The sequence below is a fragment of the Silurus meridionalis genome, chromosome 3, assembly GCF_014805685.1.
Source record: "Silurus meridionalis isolate SWU-2019-XX chromosome 3, ASM1480568v1, whole genome shotgun sequence".
In the NCBI taxonomy this organism is placed as follows: Eukaryota; Metazoa; Chordata; class Actinopteri; order Siluriformes; family Siluridae; genus Silurus; species Silurus meridionalis.
This window is the reverse complement of record NC_060886.1, coordinates 20506594-20530090: the sequence shown is the minus strand read 5'-3', so window position 1 is coordinate 20530090 and position 23497 is coordinate 20506594. Positions and strand designations below refer to the sequence as shown.

The 23497-nt window shown below is 37.2% G+C and overlaps 1 protein-coding gene across 6 annotated transcripts in view; it reads left to right on the top strand.

Moving 5' to 3' along the window:
- Positions 1-23053, top strand: part of grb14 (growth factor receptor-bound protein 14) — a 48571-nt gene extending 25518 nt beyond the window's left edge. For 4 of the 6 annotated variants that reach the window (XM_046844606.1, XM_046844605.1, XM_046844603.1 and 1 more), the window contains 12 exons: positions 6886-7042; positions 10833-10954; positions 11452-11526; positions 12396-12533; positions 14403-14513; positions 14873-14968; positions 15236-15298; positions 19273-19389; positions 20082-20148; positions 20231-20318; positions 20444-20537; positions 21020-23053. In XM_046844606.1, the coding sequence (XP_046700562.1) occupies positions 6886-7042; positions 10833-10954; positions 11452-11526; positions 12396-12533; positions 14403-14513; positions 14873-14968; positions 15236-15298; positions 19273-19389; positions 20082-20148; positions 20231-20318; positions 20444-20537; positions 21020-21166 (1275 nt within the window). In that variant the 3' untranslated portion in view covers positions 21167-23053. Of the gene's footprint in view, positions 1-6074; positions 6336-6885; positions 7043-10832; positions 10955-11451; positions 11527-12395; positions 12534-14402; positions 14514-14872; positions 14969-15235; positions 15299-19272; positions 19390-20081; positions 20149-20230; positions 20319-20443; positions 20538-21019 lie in introns of those variants that run through there. The other 2 variants (XR_006925091.1, XM_046844619.1) reach the window with 2 other exon arrangements.
- The last annotated feature ends 444 nt before the right edge of the window (positions 23054-23497 follow it).

Sequence of the window (23497 nt, the reverse complement as noted above, 5' to 3'; positions counted from 1 at the left end):
GAATAATCCAATGAGACCAAGTGCAGTGGAACAGGTTAAACTCACACCCTTGTCCTGTAGCAAGACAGGCTACAAGAAACACAAGCCTAAAATAGTGGGTTTTGTGAGAGTTTTATTGGAGCTTGAGTGTCAAGTGCATGTAAATAGAAACAGCCCCTAAGCCTGTGTGCGTTTCTTAGTTTGATATATGAGATATATAACAGAATAATAAACTAGAAAGGGTTAACATCATGTGGGGAACATTCAAATAAAATCCCAAATATTTGTTTTATGCAATGGACAATTCACTCAGAATTGACCAAATCATTATAGACAATTTTAACAGTTGCGTGTACGAGAGATCTTGCAGCTGTTTAGAGAAGTCAGAGCTGTTTGGGTCCCTGCCATTCATGTTGAGAGTAAGAGATGGATAGATGGCTAGAGACTGAGGTAACACTGGAGAAGTACTGGTGTGGCCAAGGCCAGTTGTCCGATTCTCAGATAAAGATGCAGCTGTGGGGCGAGAGGTCATGATAACAGAAGGCCAGACTCTAGTGGACCGGTCTATACTGTCCTGTCCTTGGGTTGGAGACTAAAGCATCTTTGCAGGGCGCAACTGGAAAAAATGTCCTGTGGACTTCATTCAAGTTCACCAGTTCAGTACATGCAGTGCAGTGCGCAGGGTTGAATGGCAATTCTAACACTTTATAAGTGACTAATAATATTCAGTTTACAAATGCTGAACTGAACTTTACAAAACTGTTACTGAACTGTTACAACCTGAACTCAAACACACACTCAATACTAATTTCAATTTATACACATCCGTGTCTTCAGCACCAGCTGTATTATATTATAATCATATACTGCTGTTTTTTTCACACGATTGGGTTTATAAATACACTCTTGTTTACAGTTCTCTTTTTTACACATTGCACTGTATACGTATTGCGGCGCTATTACGTGTTTTGTGGATGTCCCACACCATCTTGTATGGTCTTGTGTCTTTTGTCTTGCACTGTTTGCACTAGGTTGCACGCGATGCACTTTATGTGTCTAGGACAATTTACTTTAGTCCTCAGCTCTGTGTTCTGTTATGTAGCTCATTGTTGTTTTATGTAGAACCAGGGTTCTAGAGAAACATTGTCTCATTTCACTGTGTACTGCATCAGCTATATATGGTTGAAATGACAATAAAAAGCGTCTTGGCTTCTTGACTTCTTCGTCCTCAAACACCTTTATCTCAATCACCAATGTGTTACCAGTATTAAAAACTAAATTTGAGTAGAATGTGTCTATTCACAGACCCATCACAGATAAATGATTACTAATAAAAATATAGCAGATAATATTAAATAATTCAGTAGTGTCAGTAGGAAAAAATGAGCTGTATATATTTTTCTGAGATAAGCTCCATCAGATGTGGTTTGAAAAGGTTCTTTTATTCCACTATTCTCTGGAGAATGGAAAGCTTGTGCAGTGTTTGTGTTTTGTTAAGGCACTATACATCCCTTAGGCAAGATTCGCTCTACATAATACATTTATAAAGGTTTGTAAAACAGCAATACCTCTATGGGAACTAATTAGGAACTGGAAGGAAAAAGCTAAATTTTCATCAATGCAGCGCCTTAATTGCATATTACAATGGAGATGCTGACAGTCGGCGCATAAAGCTGTCATGGGTGTAATCAGGTTACAGCTAATCTTATTTCCTTGTTTAACTGAGCGATAGCCGGAGGGAGACAGTCTCGCAGTGTTCTACTCTCCCCAAGCATGTTCTGCTTCAGCACTTATCTGTGCACATGGAAAGTCAGATACCCATTATAAACACAATTTTTTAACGTTTGACTTGTGGACTTCCTCTGTCCTCTAAGGATTTAGAATATGCTCAAAAGAATAGTCTGACTTCTGCATGTGTCTCTCCATGGTTGTTTGAAGTCTATGATTGTATGAGTTATGTGTGATTCAGGAGCAAAGCCCAAACCTGACCTTTATCCACTCTTCATTTCAACTTGCCTTTTAGACAAAGTAAGACTGTATACCCTCAGGAAAAAATGATTGTACCCATGCTTTTATTTTAATACATTTGTAAACAGGCAATACGGCTATAAACAGCAAATGTATTGATTTTAGAGAAAACTTTGAAATACATTTGAAAGTTGGGAGGGATAGGAAACATTTATAACATGGCATACCACATCATAAACGCTTCGAAGTTTTATATATATTTGGGCTGTCAATCAGTCAATCGATTAAAATATTCACGATTAATCACACGGTTGTCATGAGTTAACTTGTGATTAATCGTAACTTAATTGCACATTTGTATCTGTTCTAAATGTACCTCAAATTAATACTTTTCAATATTAGAAATATTCTTGTAAAGGTTTAAAAGTAATTACGATGTTACGATGCCATGTTTCCACCAGGAGGTTTTTATTGCCGGATGTGTGCATCACGGTGGCTTTTGGTGCTTGATTTGAGACTTGGCAAATTAGTAAAAAAAATTGTGATTTTTTTCACCAAACATTTGGGCATTGTGAATGCATTGTGGGTTTTAATTTCGCACTCTTTTTTAATTTGTTTATATTTTTAATAAAACATGGTCAAACGGAAATACTTGCTGCATTAATAAAATTAGTGCTGTTAAAATGGATGTGCATTAACGTATAGATAGATAGATAGATAGATAGATAGATAGATAGATAGATAGATAGATAGATAGATAGATAGATAGATAGATAGAAAGATTAAATTCTGTAAAACAAATGTGTGATTGTGTGTATGTTTGAGAGCGAGAGAGAGACGGAGACAGAGAGAAAGCAAGAACAGTAGATGCTACTGAATGCAGGTCTTTGTGCCCAGTAATAGCACTCAGCACAGCTCGCACTGCCCTTACAGATGTTTTATCTGCACTCTGCTTTTTTCTCTCTCTTCTCTCTCTCTCTCTCTCTCTCTCTCTCTCTTTCTCTCTCTTTCTCTTTCTTGCTGTCTCAGACACACACACACACACACACACACACACACACACACACACAGAAAAAGAATAATTAATCACTAACTAAAGACGTCATTTGAAGTTATTAAGTCACCAACTAAAACATTTCGGCTTTGCACCAAACAAATGTGTTCTTCATCAAGCAAGCATTTGATGATATCTATGGACTCTTTTTTTTAGGTTTTTTTTTTTTCTATCTCCTCCCTCATTTGTCCTCAAAATTGAGAGGACAGCTCACTAAGGGATGCCAAATAAGGACACAGTGAGAAAGCTGAGCCTCTGTACACTGCTGCATGTATATTTAAATACTGTATCTAATCAAAGAAGAGTGAGCTGTAGCCACAGATGTGTGTTCTCATTGAGGCCGAAACAGCCACTGGTGTTCCCCACATACAGTTTTTTTTAATTGCAGAGCAGACTTCAAAACTAGCTTTGATCAGAACTCACAAACAAAGTGCACATTTTTATCAAAATTTATACTTATGCTTATATTATTTCATTAATTTTTTTATATATTGAGCTTGCTAGTGTTTCTTACTTCAGATGTATTCATTTGCTAAAATTCAGATCAACATAAAAAAAATCATAATGTCGCACACTAACCTGAAACCCATTTGAAATGTTCAGATTCCTCCTGTGACACTAAAGAGTAGAGCAGAATGATCATATAATATATTATAAATTTGGTGAATGGACTACATCAAAAAGGCAGTAGTGGAGACTGAAAAGTGTTCCAGCTCAATAGGCAGCACAGGAAGCAATGGCACTGAATTTCAAGCTTTGACAGACACTGAAGGAATCAGAGTCATTCAAATCCCTAGACACCCTATCTGTTGGGGCTTCTAAACAGACTGATGTGTGCTAATACTTTCTAGCAAATTGAGTTAGCTGTATTCTAACGAAGGAAAGTAAGTAACAGCTTGCTGCTTTAGACCTTTGTTATAAAGATGTAAGATATGGTGTGAAAATGTGAACGCTTTCAAAAGGTTCATCGGCTTGTAGAAACAGTTTTTACAATCTAAATGGTGTGAACAAAAGAGAAATTAGCTGCATTACTCACTCTGCTGTCTCATAAGTCAGTGCCATATAAAGCATGTACTGTTACATTTTATGATAGCACACATCACAGGGTTGCCAAGTTAGGTGAACTTGTTTAGAGGAGTGGTAATTGTGTTATTCTGTATAGGTCTTGGGAATAGATGGCATGTTGTGCTGTTTTATGGGATCATTGGTAAGGTTAATTCTTTCTTTGCATGTGACAAACACATTTATTATTAGAAAATGGAAGGGCTGAAAAAGATTTCAGTTTTTATTGTGGTTTGTTTTTGGATTAAAATTTTGCCATATGAACTCTCACAGAGTGGATCTGCATACAGTATACTGCCTCTATAATATAACATTAAAATTACAGTGCCATAATTGTTCTCCACAGCAATTATTTTATTAATATATTCCTTAAGCTGTTCTTGACAGTTAAAAGGAATATAGAGGCATATATTGCCTCAGAAACAGTTCTTCCCTTGTTTTGGATTCTTGAAGTGAATCAGTATAATGATTGTCCACTATAGATTAATATTACTATAATTATTTTTATGACGGCTGTTGTGGGTGCTTCTGTGGCATTTAATAGTTTAGTTTAGCTCTAGTTGGTCTGGCTATCTGATTAGATGACTAAGAAACCCTGCAAAAATTACGACTCATGCATATGAAAATGCATCATGACATTACATTCCTGAGCTCTATAAGGGCTATTATAGATGCTCTCAATTGGTTCCGATTGATGGACAGAATAAAAAGCTGTTCCTCCACCATGGTGAACGAGGTTCTCTTCAACTCAGCCACAGAGTTATAGTCATGAATTCCTAATGATTGGGTGAATATGAAGATCACTGCTCCACTAAAGATATTGACAACGTCTGTTAGACTAGAGGGAATAATATAATGACATAATCACTGCAGAGAAGAGAGCTAATGTTCTGTGACTACGCAATCTGTTTATTGTCAGAAGTAAGATCTTAAAATATTTGTGCCTAAACTGATTTATGTCTCTTGCTGTGTTCGTGCTATTTTTCTCATTTGTTGCACTGTAGATGTAGCATGAGATTATTGAATGTGTAGGATTATGCATGTTCCCTTTAAAAGTTCTCCAGATGGCATTATCTCATCAAGCACTCTTTATATACACACGTTCAGTTGTTTGATTCTGATATTTTCGGAAACCACAACTGGAAAGTATTAGTAATGTTTTGGTCCCAAGCTAGGTCTATGAATGCTTTAAGTGAAATGAAGGGATTGTTTTGTAAAGATTAAGAATATCAGAGCAAAAACAGTACCGTATCCATGTGCTTTCCATAAGCATGAATTGTGTGTGTGTCTGACCTGATCTTTTTTATTTGATCACCCTGTAGACTGATATTAGTATGAGCATAAATAATAAAAAAAAAACTTAAAACTGAGCCTTGCCTGAACAATTCTACACTAGAATGAGTCTCTCTTTCTTTCTCTCTCTCTCTCTCTCTCTCTCTCTCTCTCTCTCTCTCTCTCTCTCACTCCTTCCCTCCCCCCATCCGTTCTCTCCTCACTTTTTGTCTCATGTATCTTGACCCCTCTCCTTCCTTTACTCCCCCCCTTTCATTCCCTACCTACCTTTTTTAAAATGTACACAGAGTTGATTTAAACTAAAATTCATTACAGGCTCAGTTCCCTGCTGAGTTTTATAGACAGGGCAATGGATGTGGTTGATTTCAGCCATGGGAAATGCTGGGTGAAGCAAGCCTTGTGACTTTTTCTACCACTTCTCCACTCCATCTCCCTTTTCCCAGCTCCCGTCTCTCTGCACTATCGTATTCTACTCCCCTCTCTGAGGTGGTGGTGGTGGTGGTGGGGTGGGGGGTTGGGGGGGAGGAGCTTGTCCTGGTATGGAGTGGGCAGGGCTTACCCCTCGAGGCTGCAGTTAGTGAGAGGTGGCAGTTGATTGGGCAGAGTTTGGGTGACATATAGCAGGAGAGGCAGGAAGTACTGGAGCTCTGAGCCTGCTCTCTTAATTACCTCATTTCAGTTCAGCTGCAGAGAGAGAGAGAGAGAGAGAGAGAGAGAGAGAGAGAGAGAGAGAGAGAGAGAGAGAGAGAAAGGAGAACATCTAGGAAAGACAGAGTGGAGAGTAAGAAACAGAGGAGGAGGGGAACAAGAGAGACAGCGAGAGAAAAAAGAAATTGAGGGAGAGAGCTGCAGCTCCCTCAGTACATGCATTTTTCTATGTTTCACCTAAAATCCTGCTCCTACAATGCTGTGTACTCAGCCTTACCTAAACTGCAGAGCTAGCCCCAAATCACAGTGCTGCTTGCCGTCTAATACGGGGGTAAGTTATGCTAAAATACAGATGTTCTGATTTGTGCATGCATATATGTGTGTTTGTGGTTTGTGCCTCACAGAAGAGGATTGAATGCTCCTGTCTTTCTGTAAGGGATAAATCATCTTTGATAGCTGTTCTAAACTTACTCTGTACTGATTTTGCGGAAATGCGCACTGCTCCTTCTGCTGTTCCTTTCGGGGCATGCAAGACTCGGAAATGTGAAGCAAGTGAAAGGGAACATTCATGATCTGCTCCCAGTTTGCTGGCCTGGTTCTCACTGCTTCACTGTCATTCGAAATGAATGGGGTGTTGAGTGTGGAGGGCGTGAGGTGTGAGGTAGCTTGCGGTATCAAATGAGCTCCATTAATGACACCATTCTTCTGCCCTTCTACAAAAGGCATTTACTTGAGTATTGGGTTCATATATTTATGTCATTTTTGTGGTCACCTTATTTGGATGAGTAGCCGTAATTGTCTACGGGTTTTCTAGTCACTGCAATAATGACTCGGTCTAAAAAACTTTTTCACTGGTTAATGAATGGGTTCCTGTGTCGAAGGTGATCAAAGTATACAGTGAGGACAACAGCAGTCGAGCCGTGGAGGTCCCCAGTGACATCACAGCCCGGGATATCTGCCAGCTGTTCATTCTGAAGAACCACTGCATCGATGACCACAGCTGGACGTTGATTGAACACCTTGCTCATCAGGGTATTGGTAAGTGCATCCATCTGTGCCCCATAATGCCCAAAAACTAATTTCACCTTAATGGAGCATAATGGTATCACTGTTTCATTCTTTGTTTTATGAGTCTTTTTTTCTGGCATCCGTGCACCATCCCCTCCTGGCTATAGCTGTAATGTAACAAAATGTGCTACAAAAATATGTTCTTTTTGTGGTCTGGCTCTAAATCCTGCAATTTTGGTTGCATACTATGGAATCCAAGTCTTTGTGAAACATATCTTATTTAAGGTTATCTTATCTGATTAAACACTATCAGTGGAATTGTGCTTTGAATCACCATTTATTACATCAACAGACAACCTGTTTCAGTATTATAGTGCCGTGTGAAGCAAGACAAACATTCTTTCTTTGTTTTACCTAATCAAGAATATCTTTTTTTTTCATATGTTATAAAGGTTATTGAATCTCTACTACAGCACGAGTGACCTAATATCACATTGAATATGTGTATATTGTATATTTTGTATATTATATATATTGTATATGTTTTATATCTGAAAAGTGAAAAGAGTTCACTTCTGGTGCAGTTATAAGCATTGAGATTCATAACATCCAAATCTTGCAAATGGCATTATATTTAGAGATGCATCTTGAGATTCGGCAAAGCATGTCAGTTTATGCAGGGTATGCTGCAGCATACTTTATATCAGAACTCAACTTTCTTGATAATCATCTCTAACATCTCTAACGATAATCTTTATTTAACAGACAGTTGGAAGCCACCATCCATCTCATACTGCATGATCAAAGATGTGTCTGTGAGGAAACTTGCCCAAGCATAAGACCTCTTATAAAATCATCTTTTGTGTGAAGCATAAACAGGCTTTATGGGGTTAATGCTTTCTGAGTCTGAAGCAGACACCAAAGGTTTAATGTAGTGTCTGAGAGTGCAGACCTTACCTTCTATTAATCGATTGTGGTTTCAGTAGCAAAATGTAGAAAGGCAAAAGAACTTTGGCTGTTCTACTGAGCAGCAGGAAGGATGAACCCTCCTTACTGAATATGTAGGAAGACAGGGAGACATGGAGAAAAGGAATGTGACAAGAAAATAATGGGGTGTCAAAATCCATCACAGGAAAAAATTGGGGTGAATTTATTATTAGAAAAAGTTTTCTAACAAACTTGTTTTATTTTAAAAGTTTTTACTTAATAGAATTTCCAAGGACACTGACTGACTGCATAAGGAATGTATGTATTTATTGTGTGTGTGTGTGTGTGTGTGTGTGTGTGTGTGTGTGTGTGTGTGTGTGTGTGTTGAAACACTCAGAGTATTAGTCTCCAAATCCAAAGCTTAGCTTTGATGCCCTATGTCTGAATCTGGACACGAGGCAGGAATACACTCTGATTAACATGGCAGTTCACCACAAGGCATGTTTTGTGAGTTAAATGAATAAAAAAATAGATTCAGTTTAACTCTATGTACATGATTTACTTGTACATGTAAACTGTTGTGAAATTCTGAAATAGTTGGTTATAGAGGAATAGTGGAAAAGTAGAGTTGGAGGGGAGAGGTGAACATGTTTAGGAATGTTAAGTCATGCTCAAGACACTTAGAATACCTGAGAAATTAATGACATTAGAAAGTTAAGCTGGAGGAATAGTGAAGTCTGCAAATACTAAGAATGAATGGGTAGTGGGGTAAAAGCTGTTCAGGAATATGGGATGAGTGTTACATGTAGGATTCCAGGAATATTAGTGGTGAGAACCAAATAATTGTTTTTTTTAGGATGGTCTTCAAATATATGTAATGGTCAGCTCCAATGGGCAGGAAGTGGTTAACATCACTGGCAGTTACTTCTTCTGGTGTAGGCTACCTTCCACACAGGAATAGTCCTCAACACAATTCTTCACACCATTGCATAATTCAACCACCTGTTCCTTCCATTCTATTATTCGTTCCATGCATTTCTTTCCTCCATGTGTCTCTATTTATGCATTTATCATTTCTACTGCTTCATAATGATTACATATTTTTTCTATTCCTTTTCTCCTCTCCTGGGATTATTTTTATAGAAGTCACTGAACCTTAACTAGAACATCTATTACACAGTCTTGACTGAATCCTATCATTGAAACAGCATGTGTCTTGAAACCAATAAATGTTGCATTATCGTTTTTTAAGACCTGCTGCCACAATGATATATACTTTGTTTTGTACATGTACAATTAGTGCCATAATGAGTTTAGTTGTAGCATCTAGGCTTATACCTAAATGAGTCTGATTTTAAAGATACATTATATTGATTATTTAGTTTCTGATGTATATTTCTTTTAATGGTGTATAATTATTAGAGAGTGATTTACCTGAACAGCCACACTACAGTACATGTTGCAAATGTGGAACAATTACTTGCTGAGTAAATGTCCTGATGGTCTATTGTGTCAGCCATTAGTAATATTGCTTGCCTGTAATATTATAACCAGTGAGACAAAATTATCCTCAATTGCTTCTTAGCTAAACTCCATACAAAGTTCTTCTGACTAACATTTCTTTCCTGGTGGTATATTGGTATATTAGCCAGAATATTCAGATAATATCCCAATCATTTATGTTGGCTCATTCATTAATTTGTCCCCTAGACATGTTACAATGCAGGCCTAACCATGAAAATTAGGGCACTAAAAATCTACGTCATACTACAGATTTAATAAACAGTTATGACGGGAAAGTTGTGGCTTAAGATTTAAAAAACATTGGCAAATACAGTAGAATAATAACAATAAAACTTTATAGTGAACCATACTCACTACTGTTAGGTTCTGTGCTAAAGAATTGTGATATCTTCTTGACAACTGTAAGCTTCTATGAAAACATTTTGTATTTGTGAAGTGTATACTGTCATACGTTACACGATAAATGATGTAAAGGCATACTAATCCTTTTTATGACCAATATTGGATATGAAATGTACTGCTTTTTCATGTTTAAAGTCTGTGTTTTTGAGACTATTTTAGTTACAGTAAATATCAAATCTTGCAGATGTATTGCAGATTATTTTGTAACTTTCCATCGGTGTAAAATCTGATTTAAAAAAATATCTTGTGATGGAAAAACCTGGGCAGGAGGATTGATGGGTCCCTAGTCGTAGATTAATCTTATTCTCATTCTTTTAATACTTTCTGCAAGTGCTACAAGAACATTTACACATAACCTATCCAGAATGCATGAAATGCTGATCTGAGATTTCACAGCTAGCTACTGGCAGAAGCTTTTAACTGTCCACAGATCAGCAAAGTGCAGAAATACCCTGTGCCTCACAGCAGGAGATCACAGATACCCAGAGAAACACCCAGGATGCCAGTGCATTTTGATGAGGCTCTCCAGTCTTGATAGCAGTTATGCTATGGGAATTAATTAGTCTTAAATATCATCATTCTCACACATCCAGATGGCTTGCTGTAAATAGTCACTTTCCATTCATTCATTAAACATTCGTTTGGGTTTCACAGAGCTGAATAATGTTTAATGATCAAGTGAAGCAATGCAGTTGACTCAGTTGGCTTCCCCTAACTCCCTCTACCTCACACTTGTTTTAATCACAGATTACTCATTGATGAAGCATATAAAACTTTGTTAATAAATAATTTTATTTGCTGATGGTTAAAGTAAATCAAAATCCAAACAATGTATGTACAGTACTCTCGTAATAATTCTAATTATACTTTACTAAGTGTGCAGTGATAAGCGAAGGTGCGCATTTGTATTCGTATTCTTAATTTTCTTTCTTCACTGTGACTTCTCTTTTTCTTGAATTGCTTTCAGAAAGAATCATAGAAGACCATGAATCAGTCCTGGAAGTGCAGTCTAACTGGGGCATGGACTCAGACAGCCGCCTGTATTTCAGGAAGAATTATGCCAAATATGAATTCTTCAAGAAACCTCTGGTGTGTGGTGTGTTTATGTGTGGTTTTTGGACAAAATTCAGTATGTGCTGCCTAGGTAATGTATAACAGATTAGCTGAGTATCAGAAATGCAACCCAAGGTTTTCTTTCTGATTGAACTAATTTATAATCTGTGTACAAAATAAGCAATTTATATACACTTCAATGCCACAATTCTCAGGCCGTTGAGGCCTGTGCTTCTCTGGACGAACAGAGATGCAACTCATTTACCGAGGTCTGTTTTTAAGGGCTTTGTTGGAGTTAAAAGAAGAGCATGGTGTTTTAGAGCTCTGTATGACTTGTGTCTGCTTTGATCAGTCGACTTACGGAGGATTATTCCTTTGCAGCAGGTTTAGGAGAAATGATGAGTTACAGAGGTGACTCAAATATAAGGGCACAGACCATATAAATCCTTAGAGTCTGTTACTACTTCAGAGTCTTTAGTAATCTTGGTTACTGTGCTCATCGGTAGTGATAAATGTTTTTCGCATGTTCACAGGATTTCTTTCCAGAAAGCATGGTGTCTATATCGAGTGAAGCCAATGGCCTCATGAACCACTCACAGCTTATACAGGTATCACCTTTCAGTAGGTTCTCTGTCCCTGAATCTTTATTTTAACACTTTAAGTTCCAATGAATTATTCACATGTTTATCCTATTACATTATAAGGATGATTGCATGAATGGGGTGCTATGTGTGTCCCATTGATAATTCATTAATAATAATGTATGTTTGCTTGTAAAGTAAAGATAAAATCCAAAACGTAGATGTCCTTCACAACAAGCTATGTACATATTTCAGATAAAACTGTGAACATTGAAGAAAACCTATGTATAGAAAAAAGCATTAAAAAACAGAATCTTTTCCAGATGGCATATCACTATTTCAACAATTTTATTATTTTTGCATTAACATGCAAATCCATTTAACATTCACATTCATTTACAAACATTCACTTAATCCTGAGATCAAAATATATTCATCCCATTAAATATTTAAAATACAGTACAGTTCAATAGGGAGTTACATTATCCATGTTCAAAGAGGGATTCAAAAAGAACACTGCTATCCAAATTATACATTCAAATTTTAGATTGAATGAAATAAACATTAATTGAACAACAAAACATCTGAAGAATGTCCTCATGCTATAGCATGGATGCTGAACATTATTAATTTGTTATTACCTGCTAATTCTTAGCATAAAATCTCAAATATGTTATCATTTAAGAGCCCTAGAAAATACATTTTCATTTTCAAGGATTTTTTTTAAAGTCATCAATAAATTCTGCAAAAAATATGACAAAATTTGTAGGAAAATGATAATACAGAGTGCAGATTGAAAGTGTAAGGGGTTAAAATGAATTTTGAAGACGAGATCCATGCAGGTGTATTTTTCTTACACTGTCACACTGAAAGATGTCTGACTGTTTGTCTCTTAGACCTTTCTCAACTCCAGCACATGTCCTGAGATCCATGGCTTCCTGTATTCAAAGGAGCAAGGCAGAAAGTCCTGGAAGAAGTTCTATTTTGTGTTGAGAAGGTCTGGACTATACTTTTCCAATAAGGGCACATCAAAGGTAATCCACAAAACACAGTAATCCATTGCATGACCTGTAATTTAATGCAGTAATCACTCTCTCTTTCACATGACCCCGCAATACAGATCGAAATGAGTGGGTTGAATGTAACCTCTTAAAAAAAAAAAAAAAGAAAAAAAAATTGTTCATAATGCCTGCAGCTCCTAGTTCTAATCTTGCACTGCACCACTTGATCTTACCACTTAGGCTCTAGAATCAAGCATTACTTATTCAGATCACTCCGAACTTATCCAGTCTGAGACAAATAGAAGTGACAGACAGAGCTTGAGGTTTGATAAGCCTGCGACAGATCATTTCAAAGCAGCCTCATTCAAGCACTAATCTCCCCCAGTCCTGCTGTTAGATGTGACGGTTAGATCGAACAGCACTGCATTGTGGCTCACGGCCGGCCAGAACTGGTCCAGCAGGATTGTGTGCGGCAGATCCTGGGGCTGTGCCAGTGTCTGAACCCTTCCCACTCACCACAGGTGAAGCTTGTACCTGCTAGGTGCCATGCCAACCAGTGCTGCCCTCTTTCCCTTTTTTCATTTTTTTTTTTTTTTTACAACAAAGCGTTGTTGTTAGGCTCGTAAGAGGAGCCCACTCTCTACTAACTAATACTGCCTGGGTGCACAAAGCCAGTCTGCATCTACTCCACATCGTTGAGTTTTCTTTTTTTTTTTTAAACATAGTCCTGGTTGACATATTAAATCTGAATGATTTTTGCCTGTGTCGCATTCCTTCTTTTTCTTTTCCTGTCCACAGGTTTGTCAATCTCTCACTCTCTCTCTCTCTTTCTTTTGTATGCCTGTGCCTGTTATTGGCTGTTGGAAATTAGAATAGTGTAGCACATAGACAATATGAGACAAAGGCTTGCTTTGTGTTGCTTTGCTTGGGAAAGGCTTTCTTTCTTTCCTCCCTTTCTTTCATTCTCTTCTTTTCACTTGGCTCCCTTTCACTGTTGTTAAGATAAAGCTGTTGGCATTGCAACATGTATGCTTCTATGTTCTCTTGTACATATTACACCCTGCTCGTAATTGAGAGGGTAGCCCTGTTCGCTGCAGAAGAGATCGCTATAGAAGTGACTTACATTGTGCGAGTTTTGCCCTTGATTTTAATCATAACATTGCAAAGTCTTTGAGAGGGTTTCCAAACACTGAATGCTTAATTCATATCTTTTAAGTGGAGCTTAGATGAACCCTCAAACTAAATCCACATCATTTTAACTGGTCCAGTAATTTTAGTCCCGCTGCTGCAACGTAAGCCACAGTCTTAATGTCCTCCTACGCGCTAAACCCTGTTGCTGCTCTCTCAGCTTCTTCACTGTAATGTCTTAGAATAACAATGTTAAACCACAACAGCCTCGGCTGTGCTTCCTGTGCTTCAAATGTAGGCATGTGCTTCAAATCTACAGCTTGGGTATTTTTGTTTGAACCATTTTTAACATATCTGTTCGCATTTACGTTCCGCTGTGATTTTAACTTCTTCTTATATGGTCTTTCAGAAAATTCCTGTCTTCTTGCTTCATTCTTCTACCCTTTGCCAGGAAATTTTCTGCCTTTAAGCACTCTCCAGTTTACACACACACTGGCTTGGCTTGCAAAATTTTTGTACAACCTTCATTCATGTTGCATATGTCCTGACAGTGTGCTGGATGCTGGACATAACTTACATGTTTACAGTCATCTCCCTGCTATGGCAGGCTTAGTGTTGGAACTCGGGTATAGGGCCAAAGGAATTTAGGACACCCCCACCCATTCATCATCTCCACATAATCACCATCACACACTTAAAAAAAAAATATATCATTAAAACTCAACTGATGTGTTGAAAGAGTTTTTTTTACTGTGTTTCTTCCTCGTATGTAAGGAACCCAGACATCTGCAGTTTGTTGCAGAGTTTTGTGACAGCGATGTCTACACTTTGTTATCATCCAGAAAAACACACGGAGCTCCCACAGACTACGGATTCTGTATAAAGGTATTTGCAAACGTTTCTTTACAACACACCCAGCTAAATCCGCAAACACACAAGTTTCACATATTCGATTGAGCAATGTTGATGCTGAATTATATTACACATACCATCTGTGCATAGTTAGTTTTATGATATAATAGCCCTAATTAAGTGCCCCATTTGTCTGGGCCTCATTGTTTAATGGGTGTTATATAAAGCCATAATCAAACACACTGTCTGGTGTCTTATCTCCTTTCATCAGTTTAGTATTATGAGAAGCTAGAAGTGATCTTAGTTACAGAGATATTATAAAATGAGATTGATATCATAAAAGGATTGAGAATGTGACCTGAAAATATGTCTATCTACGATTCCGTGCACAGCCATGCAAGTCAAGCTCAGCTCGGGACCTCAAACTGCTGTGTGCGGATGTTGAGCAGACCAGAACTTGCTGGATCACGGCTATGCGCCTCTTCAAGGTGAAAACTTGCTTCGTCGCTCCCTGGCATGCATTTCTTCCTTCTTCTCCTGTTTTATCTCTCAGAGTCTCTGGCAGTCTTTTTTTTCTATATGACAGACATAGTCTTTATGAAGTATATCTGAAATAATGCACTTGGCCATTTGAAATAAGGATCTTCTCAGAGTACAATGTGCCCACATAATGTTCTGCAGTAAATACCTGCTCGGTGGATCTTTACCTCCATAACATCATCCTAACGTGGCTATATGAATTGTAATGTGTGCAGTTTGGGATGCAGCTTTACCAAAACTTCATCCAGCCTCATCAGAAGCAGAAAAGCTCTCCAATGGTGAGTTCTACTATCTGTGGCTATGTCCTGAAAGTAGTTATGTTAACTGCATGTTAATTAGAGAAAAGCCAATAATTATAGTTACAATGCAAACATTGTAGTCCAAAAATAACATAATAATCCGGACTCAAAAAGAAATAAAATAGGGATAAAAAATAAGACACTGGTGCTGTATAGCAATGAAGGTTGTAAACAGTGCAGTGTCAAATGTCTTGATTCAAGTTAAACTCTTATTCTTAAAGCTGAGGTTTTGAAACAGTTCAAAGCGCATGCTTATTAACATGCATATTGAACAGATTCCAGCAAACACCCCGAATAGAATAACTTATGCCCTTGCTGCTTTAAATATACTTACTCCAGATATGTGTCATGTATATATTTGAAAAAAAGCATGTTTAAAACCAGCAAGCATTCCTGTCAGCTTTGCTTATACTAATTAATTATGCATTTGGAAATGACATAATTGAACCTTCCTAATGCAGTTGGAAATTCCATCTGAAGCTTCCAAAACTTTTTCAACGTTTTCAGCTATTTGATTTATTTTGCATGAATAATTCGGTTTTACCATCTCTCAGTGGCACAGTCAGAAATCAACTTGAACTTGAAAAATATGAATAAACAGCACAATTCATACAAAAAGGGAGAAATGACAAGTCAAGTCCACTTTTATTGTCATTCCAACTTTTTTTGGTACAGTACAAAGTAAAACAAAGCAATGTTCCCCCCAGGATCAAGGCGCTACATAAAACAGTATACATTTACAGTTAATAACACAGAACATAAAGCTGAATAGGACACTACATTAGGAAAAAGTGACATTGCAGCACCGACCAGTACAGTAGAGGTGCAAATGATTTGTCTACATAATAATACATTCTATACATGTAAACACTAAATGTTTAGCAGCAAATTTGAGCAGACAGTTAAATTTAGAGTGTGTTTATTTGAAAGTGTGTGTATGTGTGCAAACATCACAGTCCAGGCCCTTTGTCTTGAGTAGTCAAAATGTAACAAGATTGTACTTTAGAAGTCAGACAGTTATGGTGGTATTGAGAAGTCATTTAAGTTCACACAGTTGTACTATATTAATATTGTTAATATAGTTAGGAAACCTCTGGAAATATCTTCATTGACAATCACAATGCTTTAGCGAGATGGCTATTTTTTTCTTTGTAACCTAAAATGCATTAGCCACCTGTGAACCATTTGCTGTCATGAAAACTTTCCCCTTCAGCTACACCTTTGCTGTCAATAGTGACTTACAGCTTTGCACGTACAATACAAACACAAAGGTGAAAGACACAGCGTTTAAACAGACATTAATAATGTGTGTTCATTAAACACATGTATTCACTAAAATATACCCATCAATCCCATACACATTTCCAGAAAGAAAGATTTTTGTCTACTACACCATTAAATACAGATTTTGTTTCATTTATTAATAGTAGTTTACTTATACCTAATTATATGTCTCAGTATTATAGTGTTTGTACTGTAATATGCAAAAACTAAGGAATAGAATGTCAGTTATAATTAAGCAAATAGCCGGTCACAGTAAAGATTAAACAGCATTGTCTAAAGTGTATTGTTTTTTCTCCAAAAGGCATTTACCAATAGTAACATTTTTAAAACAGCACATTGTGCATTTATATCCTTTTATAGTTACATTGAATATTGTGAAACATCATGTTCGGTGGGAGTTTGTTCCTGTCATTGCTTATTTTACAGACGCTGCCAACATTCATTTCTTCACAAACTTGTCTAATCTTCTTCCTCTCAAAGTAAATAAGAGAATACAGCAGCTTCCTTGGTTATTAAGTGCAGAATGTTCGTGTAGATGTTTTTGTGTTAGTTAACTTAAAGGTACAACCACATCATATTGGAACAAACAGAATTTTATAAAACTGTGATTTGTCAGAGCTGCTGTTACTGCAGCACCTGGAAATAAAAATAAATAATGTTTCTCAGGTCAGAATAATTCTGTTAAATCCAGCATGATGCACCGCTGCATTGCTATGATTTTATAGACCTTATGGCCACTAGAGTTCCCTACTGATGCAATAAATAGATGGTTGCACTTTAATGCTCATTTCTGGGAACAATTTACTAATGCTGCCTCTAAATAAGAGTATTGTGTGTGAGTAAAGCTCCCTGATCTATTTTTAGCATGCTGGACATGATTGAGGAGCCAGACTGACTCTAAATATATCTCAGCATCAGCTGCTCACTGACTTTACAACTCATCACCTCTGCCTTGTTGTCAGTGGAACGCAGAAAGTGGGTCCTAACTTGGACGGATGGACACACACACACACACACACACACACACACACACACACACACACACATGTACACACAAACGTACAGTATAATGCAGAGTTGGGGAAGTATGAAAGCATTTGTGGCCACAAGTACAGAGTCTGAGCTTGGAATCAAATTTGTAGCAATAGTATGGTGAATAAATAAGGAATAAACATCAGTTTTCTAATGAGGAGTGAAGTGAAGCATGTCTTATGATAGTCATGAGGCTTCTGAATACCCCCCTGTTCAATGAAGTGTTCTCTGAACCATTAGGATCCTGTTACTGTTAAATGTGAAGCCCATGGCACATAGTGATTATTGCAATTCTAGACAGGACAGACTGGTATTCTGTGAGCTGTTCGGAAAACAGGCTGACACCTTCTTCCTGCAGCATCTCCAGCTGGGCAGCAGGGTCTTACACAGGAAGGGATGTGTATATACATAGAAATTAGGCATGTGGGGAGAATCATCTTATTTGGATAACCATGTGGAAATTAACTGCAATGAATGGTTAAACTAGACACAGATTCCAACTGGGTGAAGTCCATGATTTTTTAAATAATTTTTAAGCTTTTTATTTCTATACATAGCCTTAATAATCATGAAAGAAGAGCACAGATAATAATAACAAATTGCTTTAAAAGCCTCACGGATTTAACTTGTTCATTCCTACATTTATCTTCTATAACTACTTTATCCTTTTCAAGGTCGTGGTGGAATTCACAGCTTATCCTGGTAACATGGGAGAATTGACCTCCGATGAGACACCGGTTTATTTCATTGACATACATTCACACCTAGGTGATATTAGCGTAAACAAATGAGCTAACTGTGTGTCTTTAGAGAGAACAAAGGGGAAATCCACATGTTTCAGGTCGAATCTGCGATGTGAGGATTAATCCAAGGAAATTGGAACTATGAGGTCAATGCTACTCATTGAGACACATTATTTAAAACAAAAAATACTACATACAGAATACTTTTTTATTACTACTAAAATGTTTACTTCACTTAACTTCATTTGTAAGCATAGTGACTCTGGTAAGCTATGATAAAAAGAAGTGAGAATGTCTTAGTTCTCAAAGCTCGAGTAACTAGTGTGTGTAGATTCTTTGTGCATGTTTGGGTCAGCGTTCTTGAAAAATGCTGTAACAAAAAACTAAACTTGGTAAATACAAAACAATGATAGAAGTTTGTTAAAATAAAATACAAAAAAATAATAAATCTGATTATAGTTTGTTAACCTTCACCAGACACAGGAGTCCTGCAAGTGAACTTTAGCTAATTTTTTTTGTATAATTCCTCTAGGACTCTCATAGTCCTAATGGTGCAAAAATCCATGCAATTTTCTCACTGCATACTCAGTAAACTGAAAAGTCTAGTTTTGGATTTATTTGTGATTATGGGGGGGACTGAATGCTAAAGAGTGTGACAGCTTTATTAATTTAGCTATTACGTGTTATGTGCACAAGCATCAGTCTATATAAACTCACTAATCCACACAAACTGCTCAGTCTCAAAGCTGTGGTGGAAGGAACAATAATTGCATAATTTGAACACTGGGTGGCAGCATGACTCCACAAAGATTAAAGAGTCTCAAAGTGATTGTGTAATGAACTGAAAGAATAGTCATTCTCAATCCTTCATGTGTGATTTTGTTCTTTTTTCAGAGAAGCATTTCAGAGAACTCTCTCGTGGCCATGGATTTCTCAGGGCAGAGGAGCCGTGTGATTGATAACCCGTCAGAGGCTCTGTCAGTGGCTGTGGAGGAAGGTCTATCATGGAGGGTGAGGCACAGATCTGCCTCTTAACATAGCAGCATTGCATTAGGTGATCTACAGCTGGTCAACCATTTTAACTGAACCCTTTCTACTCAAAATCATGTTTTTTTTTCATGAACTTGATTCAGAATACTTGACCTATATTTTCCAGCCACCCTGCTGGCAGATTGAAAGTTCCAGGGTCCTTAGCAGGTTCTCAGTTTTCTTTTTTTTTCTTTTTTGAATAGGAGATGCTGGTTGTTTTCACATTAAACTGGAGATGTCACATTCTTGAATTGCCGTTCTAATTTATAGTGATAGACGGTGCTAATGGAGCTTGGATATTGATTGGTTTTCATTCAGCCTTTCTGTTCGAGATCTCTATGGATATTTGGCTCTGACAGTTTGCTCCTCATCTCATCAGGGTGTTTTGTTTAGAGGTGTGAATATGAAGGCATATTTCATCAGGTTTTGCACTGTGAACTGTCATGAGCAGGTCTGGCAGGTTCTGTCATGACAGAGACTGTCTGCAGCTAACACGCATATTTGAGTCAAAGGGTTAATAAGAAACTAGGGTAATTACTAGTCTCATTGGGTCATGAGGATTAACAGCACTATACTTAACAACTATATGTAATGATAGTTGCATAGTGTAGTAAAAGGGCTTGTTTGTGTGTATGGATGATAAAATAACTTTCTCTGTTATATAACTTTTTTAGAGGAAAAGCTGTCATCGACTCAGCCATGGAAGCTGCTCCCCCTCCCAAAGCTCTTTATCCAGCATAGGTCAGTCTCACCTTCTCACTGTTCTTTTTTTTTTTTCTTTTTTTTTTATAGTCTTTACTGAAAATGTTCTCCTGATTTGTAGCAATCCACATGGCTCAGCCGTGGTTCCACAGCAAACTGTCTCGAGACGAGGCTCATAAACTGATTACTCAGCATGGCCTCATCGATGGGTACTTCTTGTTTCATGTGCTTTTTACAAAAACGAATTAATCGTTTCTGTCTTTCTCCCAAATATGTATATTCTCTTTCTCTTTTATATTGTCCCCCATAATTTTCTCTTTTGTTTTGTGTTCAGAGTTTTCCTCTTAAGGGACAGCCAAAGCAACCCCAAGACCTTCGTCCTGTCCCTGTGTCATGCACAGAGAATCAGACACTTTCAGATAGTCCCAGTGAGTTCAGTTGGATCTTTGGATATGTTTAGACAAGCAGCTCAGATCAGATTTATTCTTGACTAAAAATATGAAAAATTGAGATGAAATTCAGCATTAAGGCAGCCTATAAAATACAGTCATCTGGGAGAATTATATTTTAGGTTAACGGTATAAGCAAACATTACAAATGTCAACTCTTATTACTGTTGGTAAAAAAAAAGTCTTTCATAACTGTAAACACCATCCTGCAGTGTGCCACACACCACTTACTATTACACATTATAACAACGAATGTAGGTATATGAATGAATGAATGAATGAATGCATGGATGCATGGATGAATGGATAAATGCAGCTACAATGTAAAAGAATCTGATTTGGTAATGTGTAATGTAGACACCAAAAATCAATCTAATTTGCTGCAACTTACTTATTACTGTCTGTTTGTTTTCATACTACCAGATCAATGACATATGTGTATTTGTGGATGTGTGTGTAAGGTTGAGGATGATGGTGAGCTCTTCTACAGCCTAGATGATGGAAACACACGCTTCAGTGATCTGCTACAGCTGGTGGAGTTTTACCAGCTAAACCGTGGAGTGTTGCCCTGCAAACTCAAACACCACTGTGCCCGAACAACCTTGTGAACACCCCCACCCCCCCAAAACCCCTGTCTGATCACCTTTTGACCTTTTATATGTTTCCCTCAAAACCCAAAATCACCATGCTCTAAGCTCAGACTCACAAATCCCATCCTCTGTCCCACTACAAACCCTCATTTTCACCATTTTCAGACCCCTTTTTGTGCTTCATCAAATGACCACACACATTCACAGGGTGGCTCTGGAAAAATTGCCAGCGCAGCTCGTGCCTTGGACAGGAAACTCAAACGGACTCTTCCTGTCTAGTTTTAATCTTCTCTCCTATGTGAAATTATGATCATAAGCTGTGGGGTGCTGCAAGTTAAAACGACCTTTAGTGGATTTAAGAAAGGACTTGTTAAGTGCTGATGCGTTTATGAGAATGCATTTTTATAAAAAGGCAAAACTAAAAGCTTTTCACGACGAAGGCTTTGGTCAATGTACTGTACAAAAGTGTAGACATTGCAGCTTGAATGATTTGTATTTAAAGCTGAATTCTGGGGTGCTGAGAGAAGCTAAAGTAGCAAACTGTCAGTCAGAGTTCGGCTCTGAAGGCTGATAACCTGTGTGTCCATATCATGTGAACAGAATCGACAGACATGGTACAGCCATAATCACATGTGCAAAATAAGCTGAATCTGTTGGCTTTGACAGAGGGCCTTCGGGGGATTTGGACACCCTCCTTTGAGCTTTTGGGTAAAATGTTAAAATGTCTTCTTCTTTAACTCATGTGACAAAATAATTCAGGTATTTTATATAAAGAAATGTGATATGTGTAGTTTGTTTGAAAAATGAGACTTTGCTCTGTGCATGCTGTAGGCCACATTCTGTCCAATTGCAATGGGTTGGTGTTCGCATGAAAAGGCAGCTGTCAATGCTGCTTCACACACTCCGAGCAGACATACACACTTCCTTTTGGTCTATACTCTACCAGAATGTACATACACATAGAATGAACATACACAGACACATTTTGGTACAAATCGACCATCAAACATACATATGAAGTTATAGACACACAGCACTCTAGAGTGCTGCTGGATACTATATGTGGTTTACATGCTGAACATTTAAACTCGGACAGAATGTGTTGGCGTTGCTTGTTATTAATAAATTGAGGAAAAAAACAAAAAAACAATTTTATATTAAAATGCATATTTTATGGATACTTGTTAAGATTCAGGTTCACAGTGTTTAACACCTGAAGTGGTAAGTTTCTGTTTTACAGAACGGTGAAGATGACCACTACAATCATTGTCTGGCGATGTGCTGTTTCTTCAGGTTGTGAGATTTCACCCTCAAAACCTTCCCTTAAGAAAATAAAAGCTATTAGTGATTGCAAATCACACATGACTAACATGTTGTACTGTAAACAAAAAATCTAAATAAAGAACACTTGATAAAAAAAGTTTTATTACAGTAAGAAAAGAAATGAAAATCTGTGCATTTGTGTTGAAAATGTTTTTTCCTTTATATTAGGCTTTGTTAGTTTTTTCTTATGAATGAAATCAATGCTTTACATTTTTTTTTTCTTTTTTTCTTTTTTTTGTAGAAAAGCAAACTGTCCTGTCTGTGTGCACTACTTGAGATGTTTTGTAAACAATAGTATGCAAAATGAACCAACCCCACAATGTTTAGTTGTTTCATATTCACAAGCTAAAGAGAATGCATTTAGAAAGGCCTTGATTTACCATAGTATTTGCACTGTAGTCGAAACACTGGTAACTTTTCATTTCCAAAGCTAAGGAATAACTGTGACTTTTAAATAATCTTGGCAAAGAGTAGATTTATTCCCAAGCTTCTGCTGAGAAATGATCTGCTTTATTGATACGGACCCTGACAGTGTAGTGTATGTAAAGTGACATATGTCTCCTATAAAACTGGCTTTGTTCACCTGCCTTTACACTGTCATTATTAACACTTCAACTTATCAAATATTCATGCTTCATTAGGGTGTAAAACTTGACAGTTCCCCTAGTATTAGTGTAGTTTTATAAACTTTATGAGGACATCTGCTCGGCTTCATCATCCTCATCTATTTAACTAATCTATTATTCTTTTATTTGTTAAGGGCCAATTAAAGATTTAAGCAATGACTCTAAATGGGTCTATGGAAAGAAATAAAGCTGTATTCATTGTCTATATATAATAATGATCGTTTTATGCAATTATGCATTTCTTCCGATGTCGAACATTAGTACATTAATTACATAATTTGTTAGATGATGAGAAACAGATTGCTTCAAGATTCATCACTGTTTATGTGATGCAGCTTGGCACTAATAGAGTGATCTACATGAAATTTAAATTCCATAATCCAGATCCATAATTTACACC